This window comes from Microcaecilia unicolor, chromosome 12 (genome assembly GCF_901765095.1).
Source record: "Microcaecilia unicolor chromosome 12, aMicUni1.1, whole genome shotgun sequence".
In the NCBI taxonomy this organism is placed as follows: domain Eukaryota; kingdom Metazoa; phylum Chordata; class Amphibia; order Gymnophiona; family Siphonopidae; genus Microcaecilia; species Microcaecilia unicolor.
This window is the reverse complement of record NC_044042.1, coordinates 15,773,708-15,791,452: the sequence shown is the minus strand read 5'-3', so window position 1 is coordinate 15,791,452 and position 17,745 is coordinate 15,773,708. Positions and strand designations below refer to the sequence as shown.

Genomic DNA, 17,745 nt, shown 5'->3' with positions numbered 1-17,745 from the left:
CGGTTACTATGTAAGCCACATTGAGCCTGCAACTAAGTGGGAAAATGTGGGATACAAATGCAGTAAATAAATAAAGATGGACTTGGGGAAAATCCACTGCTTATTTCTAGGATATGCAGCATAAAAGATAGTTTTGCGATTTTTTTTAGATACTTGTAACCTGGATTGGCCACTGTTGGAAACAGGATGCAGGGCTTAATGGACGTTTGGTCTGGCCTAGTATGGCAACACTTATGTTAAGTACACTGGGTATTTAAGTTTTGGGGACTTTTTGGTACTGTAACCAATGGAGGCAGAAAGGCAGGAGGCAATGGATGAGGGGTGGGGGGGAGGAGACAGCAGGCCAAAAGTGGCAAAGGGTAGACGAGAACAGATACTGGGGCTTTAGAATTGAGTAACTACCACACGAACTCCCTGTGTTGTCAAGGGGAGGGCGGGGCAACAACAACCATGAAGTACTCTCCAACGCCCTGCAGAAAGAAGCTAGAGTGAGGCATGGAACGCACTAAGAAACGGTATTAGAGGACCAGAACGAGGCTTGATTGAAATGCAGCGCGCGAAGCTATTGGAACAGCAGAATGGCAGCTTCACTGGGAACAGCAAAGCACACTGACATTGGATAAATAGTGAACACTGCCTCCCAAACCAAGTAATCCACCAAAATGTCTCGTCGTCGGTCTGCGCAGCTCACCCAATAGCGCTTCAGCTTCACCGGCGCTCGCTCTGCGCTGCAATTTGTTTTATTTGAAAAGAGCCAAGGCGACTCCTCATTGGTCTCGGTCAGAACCAATGAGGAAGCAGGTTGACGTCAGAGCCTGGCCGCCCGGCGGGGACCAGGAAGTGAGCGTGTGGGGGAAAGAGAGGAGAGAGGGAGCCCGGGAGCTGCAGCGAGAGCAGGTACTTGCGCCTACAGGCCCTCTATGGAGTAGAAAGGGAGGGGAGGGAGCGGTACAGCGGGATCGCCCTCCATGATCGGCAACTCTGTGTTTCCACACTCCTTAGCCAGAAATAATGAGCACTGAATGCGTGTACTCTGTATGATGAGATCATGTGGGAGCCCCTCAGCCCTCTCTGTGAGAGCAGGAGGGCTTGGCTGAGCTCCATATGCCTAGTGCAGCGGAATCATCCCCCCCCCCCTTTCCCATTTCGGCTGAAGGTTTCTGCTGTATCTCTGGACGGGACTCTAAATGTTTCCGCTGGCTTCCAGTGATATCCCTGGGCTGGGATTATTAACTGGGTGGGGTACATAATGGTTTTCCACTCCTTCACGAGCTGTAAATGTAACCAATCCTAAAGCTTTAGCATGATGATGTATCCAGCCTGAACCGTTCTGTGGAGGAGTAGCCTAGTGGTTAGTGCAGCGGACTCTGATCCTGGGGGACTGGGTTTGATTCCCACTGCAGCTCCTTGTGACTCTGGACAAGTCACTTAACCCTCCATTGCCCCTGGTACAAAATAAGTACCTGAATATATGTAAACTGCTTTGAATGTAGTTGCAAAAACCTCAGAAAGGCAGTATATCAAGTCCCATTTCCCTTTCCCTATTTGAGATTCTACATGGAATGTTGCTACTATTGGAGATTCTACATGGAATGTTGCTACTATTGGGAGATTCTACATGGAATGTTGCTATTCCACTAGCAACATTCCATGTAGAAGCCTGCCCTTGCAGATCAGCAAGGTCAGACTCACAGAAACAGAAGCCTGCGCGGCCGCATTGGTGATCTGCAAGGACAGGCTTCTACATGGACTGTTGCTAGTGGATGAGTAGCCTAAGTTCCATTCCCTTTCTCTTTTTGCAACTCACCTGGCCCAATTACAGGTCCCTGGAACAACAAGCATATACCTATTTAGAAAATGCCATTTTGTAGAAGGGGGAAGGAAAAAGGAGAATTGTTTATTTTTTTAGCTCTCTTTGTTTGATTGTAGTTATTTAGTGGTGTGTTTTATTCCATTACTGCAAGTTAGAAAGTCACTTCAGAGAGAGAAATATTTTTTAATGCACACTTGCTGCATAGGTTACTGTGTAACTCCTTATAAGTATACTAGTATTTAATTATGAAGAAGTGGAACCTCTGCAGAGTGCCATATTCAGTTCTGGCTGCCTTCTTGGGCAGGGAACAAAGGGGTCCTTTTACAAAGGCTCATTAGCGTGCACTAAATGCTAGAGATGCCCATAGGAATATATGGGCATCTCTAGCATTTAGCATGTTGTGAAAATGCTAGTGTGCCTTTGTAAAAGGACCTCAAACAAAGGCAGAGGAGGTCTGCGATGCAAACACAGCAAAACACCAGCTACAGGGAGTAAATACAAAGATTTTATACCAAACGAATGCTTATGGTTGATGTGGTCACTTTTCACCCAAAAGGCTGCGTCAGAGGCAAAACTACAGGGGTACGATTAAAAACGCGCTTCCCTCTAGAACTAGCAAGCGGTGAGGTTTTAGAGAAACTGGAGAATTTGATGTAAGCCTTTTTCACCCTGATTGCTAGTTCTAGAAGGAATCACATTTTTAATCTTCCCCATCAGGTTTTGTCTCTGGCGCAGCCTTTTAGGCAAAAGTATTCATTTGGTGAAAATAAAATCCTTGTATTTACTTTCTGTATCTGGTGGTCTGCTGTTTGTTCATTCACCTTCTTGGTCAGACTGGATGGTGCAGGTTCTTAAACAATGCAGTTAGCAATTCTTAAAGTGGAGTTAACTGTGCTATGCTTACTGTAAGGCTCCATTCCACTAATGCAGCAGATAATGTGAGTTAACTAAGATGCTACTTTAACAGTAAACACAGCCTATTAAATAGGCCCCAAAATGTTTTAGAGGGGTGATAAATCCTTACAGATAATACTTTTTAAATTAATTTTATTATTTTGTCTTGTTTAGCTGCGTTTTCCGATAGTTTTCAAGTTTATTTATTAGGATTTATTTACCGCCTTTTTGAAGGAATTCACTCAAGGCGGTGTACAACAAGACTAGATCAAACATGAGCAATAGGCAATTATAGCAGTAAAAATATTCAAATAATACAAAGTATGGCATAGTCTTCTACTTCTTACAATGTCAACACAATATGTAATAGAACATTTTAATTGATAGTGAAGGGTAAAGCAAAGATGGAACATACAGATAGGTAAGAGAGTAAGAAGAGTTAGAAAGTAAGGGGAGTGATTTAAAGAAAGTTGTACATGAGGTCAGAGAGATGGTTAAATATTATCTCAGGGTAGGAGTGGATAAAGATTGGATAAAAGTTGGTTTGCATAACTATTAGAATTCAGGTATAGAGTGTGTCTTCCCTAAAGAGCTCAAAAGTCCATACTTAGAAGTCAGTTACCTACTAATGCCTTATGTACGCTAGATCACAACAAATGTCCTTGGGGAAGAAGTAACTTCTTTGTTTCTCAGCCCATTGCTCTAACAGCTAGACCATGCCTTCTTTTTTTGTCCAAGATAAGATGTAATTTTTCATAACAAGATAAAACGAAGAGTGGGAACATGATCAGGCTCTTCAAATCAGACCGAGGACACTCAGTGTAAATTGTAAACTTTTATTGAGGATGACTCAACACAGCAGCGTGTTTCGGCACATAAACTGCCTTCTTCAGGAGTCTTGATAAATGTGTCAGACAATGGCTATTATTTTGTCTTCAGTGAAGGATCTTTTAAAAATATAAAACATAGTGGTCTTTAAAAAGACCATTGGTGAGTGTTGCGGATAGTTTCACTTCTGGACAGCACTGCTCTAGAGCAGTCATTCTCAATTCAGCTCTTAGGACACACCTAGCCAGTCAGGTTTTCAGGATATCCACAATACGCATGAGAGAGTGCATGTGAATTTCTCTTGCATATTCATTGTGGATATTTTGAAAACTTGACTGGCTAGGTGTGTCCTTAGAACCCTTCTCTAGAGCAGTGTTTCCCAAGTCCAGTCCTGGAGTACCCCTTGCCAGTCAGGTTTTCAGGATATCCACAATGAGTATGCATGAAATACATGTGTATATAATGGAGGCAGTGTATGCAAACCAAGTTCATGCATATTCATTGTGGATATCCTGAAAACCTGACTGGGAAGGGGTACTCCAGGACTGGACTTGGGAAACACTGCTCTAGAGCAAGATATCCTGGAATGAGGATCCAAGGAGGTAAATTGGGAGCAACATGAGTTTGCCATGGAAGAGAGGTGGATGGATACTTGGAATGGCTTTGCCAGGGGATGTGCTGGAGGAAGACTCTGACAATTTTAGATGGAACATACAGACAGTTAAGAGAGATTGGCAGGGGTTTAGAAAGATGATATGGAGGAGTGGCCTAGTGGTTAGAGTGGTGGACTTTGGTCCTGGGGAACTGGGTTCGATTCCCACTGCAGGCACAGGCAGCTCCTTGTGACTCTGGGCAAGTCACTTAACCCTCCATTGTCCCCATGTAAGATGCATTGAGCCTGCCGTGAGTGGGAAAGCGCAGGGTACAAATGTAAGAAAAATAAAAAAAATAACTTAAGGAAAAGTTGCACATAGACATAAAACATGTAGATATTATAAGTCCTGCTGCAGTAAGTGCATGTAAGTCTTCGTGTGTGTAACTAGTTAGTTGCTTCTTCCGTAGAGATACAGTGGTGGAAATAAGTATTTGATCCCTTGCTGATTTTGTAAGTTTGCCCACTGACAAAGACATGAGCAGCCCATAATTGAAGGGTAGGTTATTGGTAACAGTGAGAGATAGCACATCACAAATTAAATCCGGAAAATCACATTGTGGAAAGTATATGAATTTATTTGCATTCTGCAGAGGGAAATAAGTATTTGATCCCCCACCAACCAGTAAGAGATCTGGCCCCTACAGACCAGGTAGATGCTCCAAATCAACTCGTTACCTGCATGACAGACAGCTGTCGGCAATGGTCACCTGTATGAAAGACACCTGTCCACAGACTCAGTGAATCAGTCAGACTCTAACCTCTACAAAATGGCCAAGAGCAAGGAGCTATCTAAGGATGTCAGGGACAAGATCATACACCTGCACAAGGCTGGAATGGGCTACAAAACCATCAGTAAGACGCTGGGCGAGAAGGAGACAACTGTTGGTGCCATAGTAAGAAAATGGAAGAAGTACAAAATGACTGTCAATCGACAAAGATCTGGGGCTCCACGCAAAATCTCACCTCGTGGGGTATCCTTGATCATGAGGAAGGTTAGAAATCAGCCTACAACTACAAGGGGGGAACTTGTCAATGATCTCAAGGCAGCTGGGACCACTGTCACCACGAAAACCATTGGTAACACATTACGACATAACGGATTGCAATCCTGCAGTGCCCGCAAGGTCCCCCTGCTCCGGAAGGCACATGTGACGGCCCGTCTGAAGTTTGCCAGTGAACACCTGGATGATGCCGAGAGTGATTGGGAGAAGGTGCTGTGGTCAGATGAGACAAAAATTGAGCTCTTTGGCATGAACTCAACTCGCCGTGTTTGGAGGAAGAGAAATGCTGCCTATGACCCAAAGAACACCGTCCCCACTGTCAAGCATGGAGGTGGAAATGTTATGTTTTGGGGGTGTTTCTCTGCTAAGGGCACAGGACTACTTCACCGCATCAATGGGAGAATGGATGGGGCCATGTACCGTACAATTCTGAGTGACAACCTCCTTCCCTCCGCCAGGGCCTTAAAATGGGTCGTGGCTGGGTCTTCCAGCACGACAATGACCCAAAACATACAGCCAAGGCAACAAAGGAGTGGCTCAGGAAGAAGCACATTAGGGTCATGGAGTGGCCTAGCCAGTCACCAGACCTTAATCCCATTGAAAACTTATGGAGGGAGCTGAAGCTGCGAGTTGCCAAGCGACAGCCCAGAACTCTTAATGATTTAGAGATGATCTGCAAAGAGGAGTGGACCAAAATTCCTCCTGACATGTGTGCAAACCTCATCATCAACTACAGAAGACGTCTGACCGCTGTGCTTGCCAACAAGGGTTTTGCCACCAAGTATTAGGTCTTGTTTGCCAGAGGGATTAAATACTTATTTCCCTCTGCAGAATGCAAATAAATTCATATACTTTCCACAATGTGATTTTCCGGATTTAGTTTGTGATGTGCTATCTCTCACTGTTACCAATAACCTACCCTTCAATTATGGGCTGCTCATGTCTTTGTCAGTGGGCAAACTTACAAAATCAGCAAGGGATCAAATACTTATTTCCACCACTGTAATCGGCTTTAAAAACCATCACTGGCTTATGAAGAACGATGATAACAGCCATCGCCTGCACGTATGAGTTAAGATGCTTGAACTGTAGTGTTCTTCTTAATCTCTCATCAAACGGTCGCCATGACCAAAACTACCTTTGATATAAAATGCACCGTAAATGCCATCGTCAACTTTCAAATTTTCACAGTGGGAGCAATCGATCCTGTTGTCTATGGTAATAGTTTGGCCCCAGGGTTCAGTGATAACTTTCTATGTGCAGCTGGATTGGCGACTCAGACATTTCTGCCAAATATTACAGAAATGCAGTTTTACAGGCAGTAATCGGTGGAATTTAGAGAAACGACTTGATTAAGTACAAATCACATGTGCAGCTGATGGGCTCAGTAAGATGTATTGGTCCTTCCTTAAGGGCCCTGTTTACTAATCTGCGCTAGCGCTTTTAGCACACGCTAACCATATTCCTATGGGCGTCTACAAGGTTAGCACGTGCTAAAAAAACAGTAGCTCATTACTCTTTCTGTAGCGTAACAAAAATGAGAAACAGGTGGCATCTTATATAATATAGACCAACCAGTTAGTTGATGCACGAGCTTTTGAGGACTCTGGTCCTCGGAAGCTCATGCCTCAATAAATTGTTTGGTCTAGGGGTGGGCAACCACCGTCCTGGAGGGCCATGATCCAGTCAGGTTTTCAAGATTTCCCTACACCCCTTCCCGTGCACTCCGCTCCATGGATAAATCCTTCTTATCTGTTCCCTTCTCCACTACTGCCAACTCCAGACGTCGCGCCTTCTGTCTCGCTGCACCCTACGCCTGGAATAAACTTCCTGAGCCCCTACGTCTTGCCCCATCCTTGGCCACCTTTAAATCTAGACTGAAAGCCCACCTCTTTGACATTGCTTTTGACTCGTAACCACTTATAACCACTTGCCTCCACCTATCCTCTCTTCCTTCCCGTTCACATTAATTGATTTGATTTGCTTACTTTATTTTTTGTCTATTAGATTGTAAGCTCTTTGAGCAGGGACTGTCTTTCTTCTATGTTTGTGCAGCGCTGCGTATGCCTTGTAGCGCTATAGAAGTGATAAATAGTAATAGTAGTAGTCTCTTGTAACCAGAGCTAATATTGTGATGTCATAATGCCTCAGTCCACCAATAAGAGCCAACCTCATCAGTGATGTCACAATGGCTTGATTGTCCTATACTTGGCTCACTTTTATTACATAGCTCTTTGAGCAGGGACTGTCTTTCTTCTATGTTTGTGCAGCGCTGCGTATGCCTTGTAGCGCTATAGAAATGCTAAATAGTAGTAGTAGTAGTAATATTGATTTGTATGTACTGCTTCCATTGTATGCAAATATCTCTTGCATATTCAGTGTGGAAATCACAATCTGGGTTGTGGCACTGAAGAACCATAGTTGCCCACTCCTGGTCTATATAAGGTGTCACCTGCCGTTGTCATGTTTGGATTAGGTTTATTTCAGTATAGCTGTCATGTAGGCAGGCTTCAGAGGAAGTTGCCCTTTCTTACCTCTGTCTAAAATGTGAACATTACAGCTTTTGGTTTCCGTCCACTGTAGAATCATGTTCAGGATAAATAGTGCCAGGGAGTGAAGCAAACTCCAGTTCTTCTCCTTCAGAATAATCAAGACATCCTTTGCTTTGTTTATGCGATCCTTCTTCCGCCCCTCCCCCCCATCCCCCCATTACCTGTTGCATGAATCAGTCATAATAGCTCACCAGCCCCTTCCACAGTTCTGAGCTAAGCTGGTTAACTGGGAGGAAAAGGAAAGAAATGACATCTGGAATCTTTCTCCACCCATTTCCAAACCATCTTTCATCCTGTTTCAATTAGAGATCTCCTGTTTTCCAGTTAAACCTTTCAGCTGCTTACGTGCAGCTGCTTAGCTGCTTTCCAGGAATTCTGTAATTCGCTGGTTAAAAGCCAGCTTTAAAAAAAAAAAAAAAACCCAGAAGAAAAATATTGTTACTGCTCAGAGAAAATAGACTAAAAAGCTCAGGATGTGTTCTTTTTTTTTAAGTAGTCGGCATTCTGAGAGATCCTCCTCCACCATTTTTTCTGCATTGTAGTTGCAGGTACAGGCAGAAAGCAGTTTTGCTCAGTGATGACCTGGAAACCTCAGAGCAATTTCAAGGGATGGTGTGAATGTCTGTCTCATTTTCATAAAATGGTTTTGTTGCTGGGCAGCCAGTGTAGTGGTGGAAACAGATTCTCCATGTTGGTAAAGTGATCTTTCAGTTGCGTGTGTGCCAGGTCATTATGACTCCTGGCTTATGTCGTGTTTGTTTTTTTACCTAAGTAAACATGCCATGATATGCTTTCCCCTACAGTTGAGGGAAAGTAGATTATGAGGCTCCAGCTGTGTTTTCTTCATTTGACAGCAGCTGTGAATGTAGTGATGTCTTGAGTGACAAGGCCCTAGTTGATTCTGGCAGATTTCTACGACTTGCAAGTGTTTTGATTTGAGTACTTCGTAACACAAATACTAGTTCTGCAGACATTTAAAAAAAAATAAAAAGTAATTTGGTTTATCCTTATCCACACCTTGGCCGTTGAGAGGTTCATTTAGGATGAATGATCTGAATAGGTAAAGATGAGCAATTTGAATGTCAATATGCACAAAGTGAATTAGAGAACAGAGTTACCAGCAGTAGGGAGAGGCTGAGCCAACTCTCATTTCCCACTCAGGCTATGCAGAGACTTGCACTTCCTGAGTATGAGGAAGCTGGGATTAGACAGCCCCAGAGTAAAATCAGGACTGGCATAACTTCTCCCTGCTGACACGGAGCTAAGTGGTAACCTGAGATGAGCTGACGTTCAGTACCTGTTTTAGTAGTGTCTGAGCTACATGGCACAGTGTGTAAAGAAAGTCTGGAAGACTTTCTATTGGAGATCCGACATTAACTGACTTTGTAGGACCTACCTCCCCACCTCTCTGTTTGTTTTTTTTAATTATTGTTGTTGCTTTGTTTGTTTGTTTGTTTGTTTTTGCTTTAACCTAAGTTTCCTTCTTCCTGTTACCAGGTGACTATTTATTTATTTATTTATTTATTGCATTTATACCCCGCTCTTTCCCGCTCGATAGCAGGTTCAGTGCGGCTTACAATGTATGGGTACAAAGTGTTATAAGGATAACATATTGTAAGGGTACAAGTATCATAGAGGTAATACAATGTATGGGTAAAAAATATCACAAAGATAATACAAGTGATAACCACTACTCTGTTCCCACTGGTCCCCCCCCCCCACCCCAGGATCCCCAGTCCCAGCTGAACTGAGAAAGGAAGCCAAGTTCTTCCTCATGGTAGTGGTCAGCCCTGACTGGCCCCTGTTCATTTTCACATCTAGTTTGTTCTTTTATTTCCCATTTGGGTTGGTTTGTGTGTGTTTCTAAATACTTCAGCCCTCTCTCTTGCTGTGCATTTTCTCTGTTGTAGTTTTTATTCTTTACAAAATATTTTTCCCAACCGTATTAAGTCCTAGAAAGAGACAGATGGACTGGGGAGCCGAAGAGATGTTGTGTACAGCGTCTACAGCTTAGAACAGGGGTGCAGGACTTTGCTTATCCACCTTTCAAATTAGTCTCTTTATTTTATTTTTTTTTAACTCCTGCTACTCTGTCTTCTCCATCTATATGTTCCACCTTCACTTAACCTCATGCTATTAAGATGTTTTATTGTGTTGACATTGTAAGTAGCTTACTGTGCTGTACTAGTGTTTGAATACTTTTATTAGTGTAATGGTCTGTCGCCTATGTTCAACTTACTTTTGCTACGCACCGTCTTGGATTCCTTCAAAACGGTGGCATAGCCAGACCTGACATATGGGTGGGCCCAGGGCTAATATAGGTGGGCACTGTGTACATATGTTTGAGTAGTATATCCAACAGCTGCACTGCAGAGCCCACCTCCAACCAGAAACCCATCTACATTACATGTATTTATTTATTTGCTTATTTTAATTTTAACCCAGGCACAGCAGAACATCCCCTCCCAAAAACTCACCGCCTTTTTAAAATTTTAACCTGGGCACTATTAAAATGTATTGTTGGTGGGTTTCGGGGGGGGGGGGGGGGGGTGGGCTCTTCACTGCCTAGGGCAAAAAAAAAAGTATATTTAATCAATAAATATACCTTTCTTTGCCCTAGGCAGAAAAACTCACCCACCAGCCAGCATTTTGATTACACTCTGTACATGTTAAATTTAAAAAAAACATATTTATTTCACCTGGGCAGCTGCTTGCAGATGGTGCAGAGCACTGTGCTGGCTCCTGTGCCTGTTTTGTGTGTGGGGGGAATCTATCAATAACAAAAGGGTGATCGTAACTTGATCCGGCATAGTGGAGGAGCCGTGACACAGCCGGCAGCGTTTCCCATGTGGCACTGCGGGAGCAACAAAGCAGAGCAGCTTAAAAAACTGGATGGAAGTTAGCGAGGCGAGGGAGTAGCGGCATTAGCATGCTGCGCTTAATGGCATACCAAGACTTCCGCATTCAGGACCTGACTCGCATTGTGCTAAAAAAAATAAAAAATGTAGGCAGGTAGGAGGACGGGGACTGCCCAGGAGAGGTGCCGGCTGCCTAAAAGCAGGTGAGAGGTGGCTGAGCCACGAAAGAAAGGCTGTGCACTTTGGTGGCTAAACTGGGTGGGCCTGTGGCGATGTAAGAAGCGATGTAACAAAAATAACAAAAAAAAAATTGTAAATAAAATATTGGGTGGGCCTACCCATAGCTACGCCCCTGCTTCAAAAGACAGTAAATCCTAATAAAGAATTTAGAAACTTAGCTGTCTGAAGTACTGAGTAGTTTTTGAACTGCTGCACTTATGTCTAAAATCTAAACATGCAGTTCTACCAGAACATTATGGAGTAAGAAATTCCATTTTATGCACACTGCATATACTATCCGTTTATTTTGGTTTCATAAACCACCTCAAGAACTGTAGTTTGAGCTATAGTGAAAAAGTCACATTATGGCAGTGATCAAATTGCAGAAAAAGAAAGCTAAACCCAGTCACTGTCAAAAAGTGGTAAATAAATCCTAATAAATAAAAATAACTTTTGTTTTTGTTTGTTACATTTGTACTCCGCGCTTTCCCACTCATGGCAGGCTCAATGCGGCTTACATGGGGCAATGGAGGGTTAAGTGACTTGCCCAGAGTCACAAGGAGCTGCCTGTGCCTGAAGTGGGAATCGAACTCAGTTCCTCAGTTCCCCAGGACCAGAGTCCACCACCCTAACCACTAGGCCACTCCTCCACTGTTGCTACTATTTGAGATTCTACATGGAATGTTGCTATTCCACTAGCAACATTCCATGTAGAAGTCGGCCCTTGCAGATCACCAAAGTGGCCGCGCAGGCTTCTGCTTCTGTGAGTCTGACGTCCTGCACGTACGTGCAGGACGTCAAACTCACAGAAACAGAAGCCTGCGCAGCTAGTGGAATAGCAACATTCCATGTAGAATCTCCAATAGTAGCAACATTCCATGTAGAATCTCCAATAGTATCTACTTTATTTTTGTTACATTTGTACCCTGCGCTTTCCCACTCATGGCAGGCTCAATGTGGCTTACATGGGGCAATGGGGGGTTAAGTGACTTGCCCAGAGTCACAAGGAGCTGCCTGTGCCTGAGGTGGGAATCCAACTCAGTTCCTCAGGACCAAAGTCCACCACCCTAACCACTAGGCCGCCACTCCTAACAGGTGTTTCCAATATATATGCAAATTTATCTCATGCATATTCATTGTGGTATTCCTGAAAACCTGAGTGGCTAAGTGTTCCTCCAAGAGAGGATTGATAAGCACTGCGTTAGGCTGCTCCTTCACTCATTGACCTGGGTGCTGCTATGCAGGATTTCTCACATAGTCAGTAATAATCATTTGGCTGCTGGAGAACAGAAACCAGAGTAGCAAGTTACTCCAGAGCAGACATTTTCATACCTTCTAATGCATTTCAAGCCGTAACTCCAAGTTAGTGTCTTTTGCACATGTTGTCATGGATTCCCTAGTGTGCAGTATCCACAGATTTCAGTCAGTTACAATAAGCAATTTTCTGAGGATGAAAAACTGTGCAAATAAAAAAAAAATTGCATTGACTCCTATAGAGAGCTTCACAACCTGACTTCCCATTTTGTGATGTAACCGAGCTTTAATTTGTTCGGCCTTGTAGATGTCCATAGTAGATGACAGCAGATAAACTGTACGGTCCATCCTGTCTGCCCAGCAAGATAAACTCATTACATATAGTATGTGGTACTTAAATATGTATAGGAAAACAACAAAACAAGCGGAAGCTGTCCAGAAGGACCAGACTGAAGCCACAAATGTTGGAAACCAGAATCATTTATTACGACCCAACACGTCCGTGTTTCGGCCGAAAGGGCCTTCTTCAGGGGTCTTCAGACTGGCTTATACTGGTATTCCTCCAAAAAAGGTCTCACAAAGAGTGAGACGATCGCTGATGCTATCCGAATAGATTTGCAAGTGCTGTCTGCATAGACTTGCTGAACTGTATACCTGATATTGATATTGATTGTTTTTGTTTACTTTCCTTGTGTAAAGATCAGTTGCCATATTTATAGCAACTTTCGGCTTGGACCACTGTGCTTGTACTTCCCCTATGCCTACCCATGCCATCAGCTCCTCCTTCAGGTAGTCCCACATTTTACCAACATGGTAACATATACATAGTAGATGACAGCAGAAAAAGACCTGCACGGTCCATCCAGTCTGCCCAACAAGATAAACTCATATGTGCTACTTTTTGTGTATACCTGACCTTGATTAGTAGCTGCCATTTTCAGGGCACAGACCGTTTAAGTCTGCCCAGCACCATCCCCACCTCCCAACCACCAGTCCCGCCTCCCACCACCGGCTCTGGCACAGACCGTATAAGTCTGCCCAGCACTATCCCCACCTCCCTACCACCAGCCCCGCCTCCCGCCACCAGCTCTGGCACAGACCGTATAAGTCTGCCCAGCACTATCCCCGCCTCCCAACCACCAGTCCCGCCTCCCACCACCGGTTCTGGCACAGACCATATAAGTCTGCCCAGCCCTATTCCCGCCTCCCAACCACCAGTCCCGCCTCCCACCACCGGCTCTGGCACAGATCGTATAAGTCTACCCAGGACCATCTCCGCCTCCCGCCACCGGCTCTGCCACCCAATCTCGGCTAAGCTCCTTAGGATCCATTCCTTCTGAACAGGATTCCTTTATGTTTATCCCACGCATGTGGGATAAACAATTCTTTATTGCAAGCAAAGTGACAACTACTCAACACAGCTGTGTTTCGGCGCTAACTCGCGCCTTCTTCAGGAGTCTAAAACATAAGATTTATAAGAACACAAAAACAAATAATCAAAGTATGCCTGATATCATAAATAGAAAAACATATCTTTGTAATAAAAATGTATAGGAATTAAAAACATACATATCAACACAACAGCAGATCAACATTACCCCACAGCTCTTAGCACTAACACCAATAAAACATGCATATAGGGAAATAGATAAAATCCAGATACCCCAGATTCATCATATCCAGTCTATCCAGTTCATTTTCAAAAGTCATCACCAGCCATTTCCCGACATAAATCGGGAGATGGCCGGCGATTTCTTAAAAGCGGCGAAATCGGTATAATCGAAAGCGGCATTTTTGACAGCATCGCCGCTTTCCCGTCGCTTCACCGACGAAAGTTCAAGGGGGGTGTCGGTAGCTTAGCGAAGGCGGGGCATGGGCGTGGCTATCAGATGGCCGGCTTTTGCCGATAATGGAAAAAAAAAAGCGGCGTTCAGCAGTATTTCGCCGGGTTTACTTGATCCTTTTATTTTCACGATCAAGCCTCAAAAAGGTGCCCCAACTGACCAGGTGACCACCGGAAGGAATTGGGGATGACCTCCCTATACTCCCCCAATAGTCACCAACCCCCTCCCACACTAAAACAATAAAACTAAAAACCTTTTTTGCCAGCCTCGAATGCCATACCCATCTCCATCTATTAGAGAGATGCTCTACTTCAATCTATTATTCCATCAATATTTCTTTCAAACACAGTCCACTGCATTCAGAAAACCTAGTGTATGTCTGAAATTCAATACTTTGAGTATAACATTGCCACTGAAATCCTAGGGTACTCTAACCCCCCCCCCCCCCCCCCCCCCCAAAAAAAAAAAAAGTCAGCTGCTTGCTTGAGCAGCATTCTCCCTGTGCATGAAAAACGGCAAAAGACAAGCATGGAACTTTGCTACACTTCCGTCAAAGTACCTCTCATTAATGTTATTGGACAAAATTACTGACATCCCTATGTACAAATCCACTCAAGTCAGACAGCTGCCAATAACAGATTCTTGCTATGAATGGAAAGGTGCTTCGTATTCAGGCAGATAATTGTGGGGTAACAGTTCCCCCACCCTCATGACAGCCCGTTGAGGAAATATAATTGGTGATGCGAGGGTTAAGCCATACTTTCTGCCTTCTTAATCTCTCATTTTACTGGACATACAGGTGCCTGGGCCGAGATGACAGAGTATAAACTGGTGGTGGTCGGAGCTGGAGGTGTTGGGAAGAGCGCACTGACAATCCAACTAATACAGAACCACTTTGTGGACGAGTATGACCCCACGATAGAGGTAAGCAAGGCCATGTCTGCTGTCTTCCTGAGGCTTTGTCACACCCTTTTTGGGGGCATCGGTCCCAGAAAAGAGAAAATGGACCTACTGCTAGTTACAGGAGGATAAAGAGTAATTGACTGAGTGGGGAGAGATTAGAGAAGCACTGCACGGGGTTACATTGTGAATGGATGCCCGGCTTCTTGTCGAATTGGGGCCAAACGTCTAAATTCCTGGAGTATTGGTAATCTTAAACTGACAGGAGATAGACTATTTCTCAGAAAGAATGTAATATAAAAAAAAAAAAAAAGAACGCAAGGAAGAGAGCCTTCCAGTTGAGGCAAAATCAGAAAGGGTATTGGAGAGAATGATAAGCAATGGGGAAGCAAAGTTAAAGTCACAGAGATCAAGAGATTATAACCCATCTCTATTGACAAAGAGGGACAAGCTTGTCTATATCATCGGTCTGTGCCAGAACTGGTGGTGGGACGCAGGGCTGGTGGTTGGGAGGCAGGGATAGTGCTGGGCAGACTTATACGGTCTGTGCCAGAGCCGGTGGTGGGCAGCGGGACTGGTGTTTGGGAGGCGGGGATAGTGCTGGGCAGACTTATACAGTCTGTGCCAGAGCCGGTGGTGGGAGGCGGGGCTGGTGGTTGGGAGGTGGGGATAGTGCTGGGCAGACTTATACGGTCTGTGACAGAACCGGTGGTGGGACGCAGGGCTGGTGGTTGGGAGGTGGGGATAGTGCTGGGCAGACTTATACAGTCTGTGCCAGAGCTGGTGGTGGGAGGCGGGGCTGGTGGTTGGGAGGCGGGGATAATGCTGGGCAGACTTATACGGTCTGTGCCAGAACCGGTGGTTGGGAGGCGGGGATAGTGCTGGGCAGACTTATACGGTCTGTGCCAGAGCCGGTGGTGGGAGGAGGGGCTGGTGGTTGGGAGGCGGGGATAGTGCTGGGCAGACTTATACGGTCTGTGCCAGAACCGGTGGTTGGGAGGCGGGGATAGTGCTGGTCAGACTTATACGGTCTGTGCCCTGAAGAGCACAGGTACAAATCAAGGTAGGGTATACACAAAAAGTAGCACATATGAGTTTATCTTGTTGGGCAGACTGGATGGACCGTGCAGGTCTTTTTCTGCCGTCATCTACTATGTTATGTTACTATGTATTAAACACTTGCAGTTATTAGTTTAATGTCTTGGTAAATGACATATGGGGGGGGGGGGGGGGTTGGGTTTTCAGGGATTAACAATATTTTGCACATAATGGTTTTTCCTTCAAGAACTTCTGTTTATATCTCCCAGGTTTCAAGTTTATTACAATTTACTAGGCCACCAGCCAGGAGTGCCATCTAGGCGGCTTACAATGTATGCAAAACATATAAGAAAAAGAAATAGTGTGTTAACTGAAATAGACAAACGGAGAGTGAGGTAGGAGGGGAAGAAATCCATATATTAAGAAAAGAGAGGGAAGCAATAAACATAAGGGGTGCTCTTAGTCATGCCAAACGCATTATCAGGTGGTCCTCGAAGAAGAGAACTTAAAATGCATCTTGGAATAAGAATGTCTTCAGTTCGGATTTGAAAGCTGGTAAGGAGGTTTGATATCGTAAGGTGATTGGTAGAAGGTTCCAAAGCTTGGGGACCTTGAACAGAGAAAATGGTGGCACAAGTATACTGATAAATAAGTTGTTTATGTTGGAACAGTAAGCAAGTTGTGGTTCTGAGCGTGGAGAGAATGGGAGGGGGCATATGGAAGTAGTAGACGATAAAGGTAAAGTGGTTCCTTTGAGACCAGAGTTTTAAAGACTAAAGGAAGACGTTTGTGTGTAATTTGATGGCTGACTAGGAGCCAATGGGAGTTCTTCAGCAGTGGTGTAATATGGTCAAATGTTTTGGCATTATGGATTAACCGAATAGCAGTATTCTGTACAAGTTGTAAACCTTGTATGTCTTTAAGTCGAAGGACTTTACAGATTGAATTACGGTAGTTGAGTTGGGATATAATGAATGAGTGGACCAGAATAGTGAGAGCTGAGGGATGTAGGAGAGATCGAACAGAATGAATAAGTCTTAATCTGAACTACTTGTCCTATTTGTGTTTGGAAGTTAAGTTTATCATCGATAAGTACTGCTAAAATATGAGTGAGCAAGTGCTGTGGAATAAGTGTGTTAGAAAGGCAAATTGGGATTTTGAATAATGTGGTTAGTAAAGAGCAAAACTTTAGACTTATCAGGATTCGGGACTAGTTGATATTCTTGGAGCCAGTTTTGTTTTTTTAAGTAGATTATCACTGAGGTTAGAGAAAACTGCTGGGTTTAAATGGACTATTAAAGAAAGTAGTTGGATGTCATCAGCATATACATATAAGGCGGAGGTAATATGGAACCTTGAGGAACTCCCGATGTTAGGGAGTAGTGAGCGGAAAGAGAGTTGTTATGATGAGTACAATACTGATGGTCACCTAGCCAGAACTTCCCTGTTCCAGCCTTGCCCCTCTGGTCCTTGGCAAGATGATCCCAAGGTGCTTTCTGAGGAAAGGGCAGGAAGTATTTGGCCATCATTTGTACTGTGTGGAAGGGAGCGTCTACTTACTCTGTGATTAAACATAGAACATGCTGGTAAATAAATTCCATATGGCCACTCTAATTTGCCCGTCCACACCAACTGCTCAGCTGTACAACCCCTTCACCCTCGGAGAGCCCTAAACCCAAAACCAAACTCTGGGAAACATTGTCATTGGGAGCTTACGTATGTTGTTTGTCCTTCTTCACTGCTGACTTTGCTTTTATTGTTGGCATAATGACTGTATGATTGTGTTGATTTTAAGTGTATTATAATTATATACTGCATTGGTCAGCCTTTCTGCTGGGAATACTATTACTACCACTGCGTATTGTTTCTATAGCGTTACATGGCGTATA

The 17,745-nt window shown here is 44.1% G+C and overlaps 1 protein-coding gene across 1 annotated transcript in view; it reads left to right on the top strand.

The window, feature by feature from the left end:
• Positions 1-669: 669 nt before the first annotated feature.
• Positions 670-17,745, top strand: part of NRAS (NRAS proto-oncogene, GTPase) — a 29,135-nt gene continuing 12,059 nt past the window's right edge. The window contains exons 1-2 of the mRNA XM_030220814.1: positions 670-897; positions 14,718-14,842. Coding sequence (XP_030076674.1) covers positions 14,732-14,842 — 111 coding nt within the window. The 5' untranslated portion in view covers positions 670-897; positions 14,718-14,731. The remainder of the gene's footprint in view (positions 898-14,717; positions 14,843-17,745) is intronic.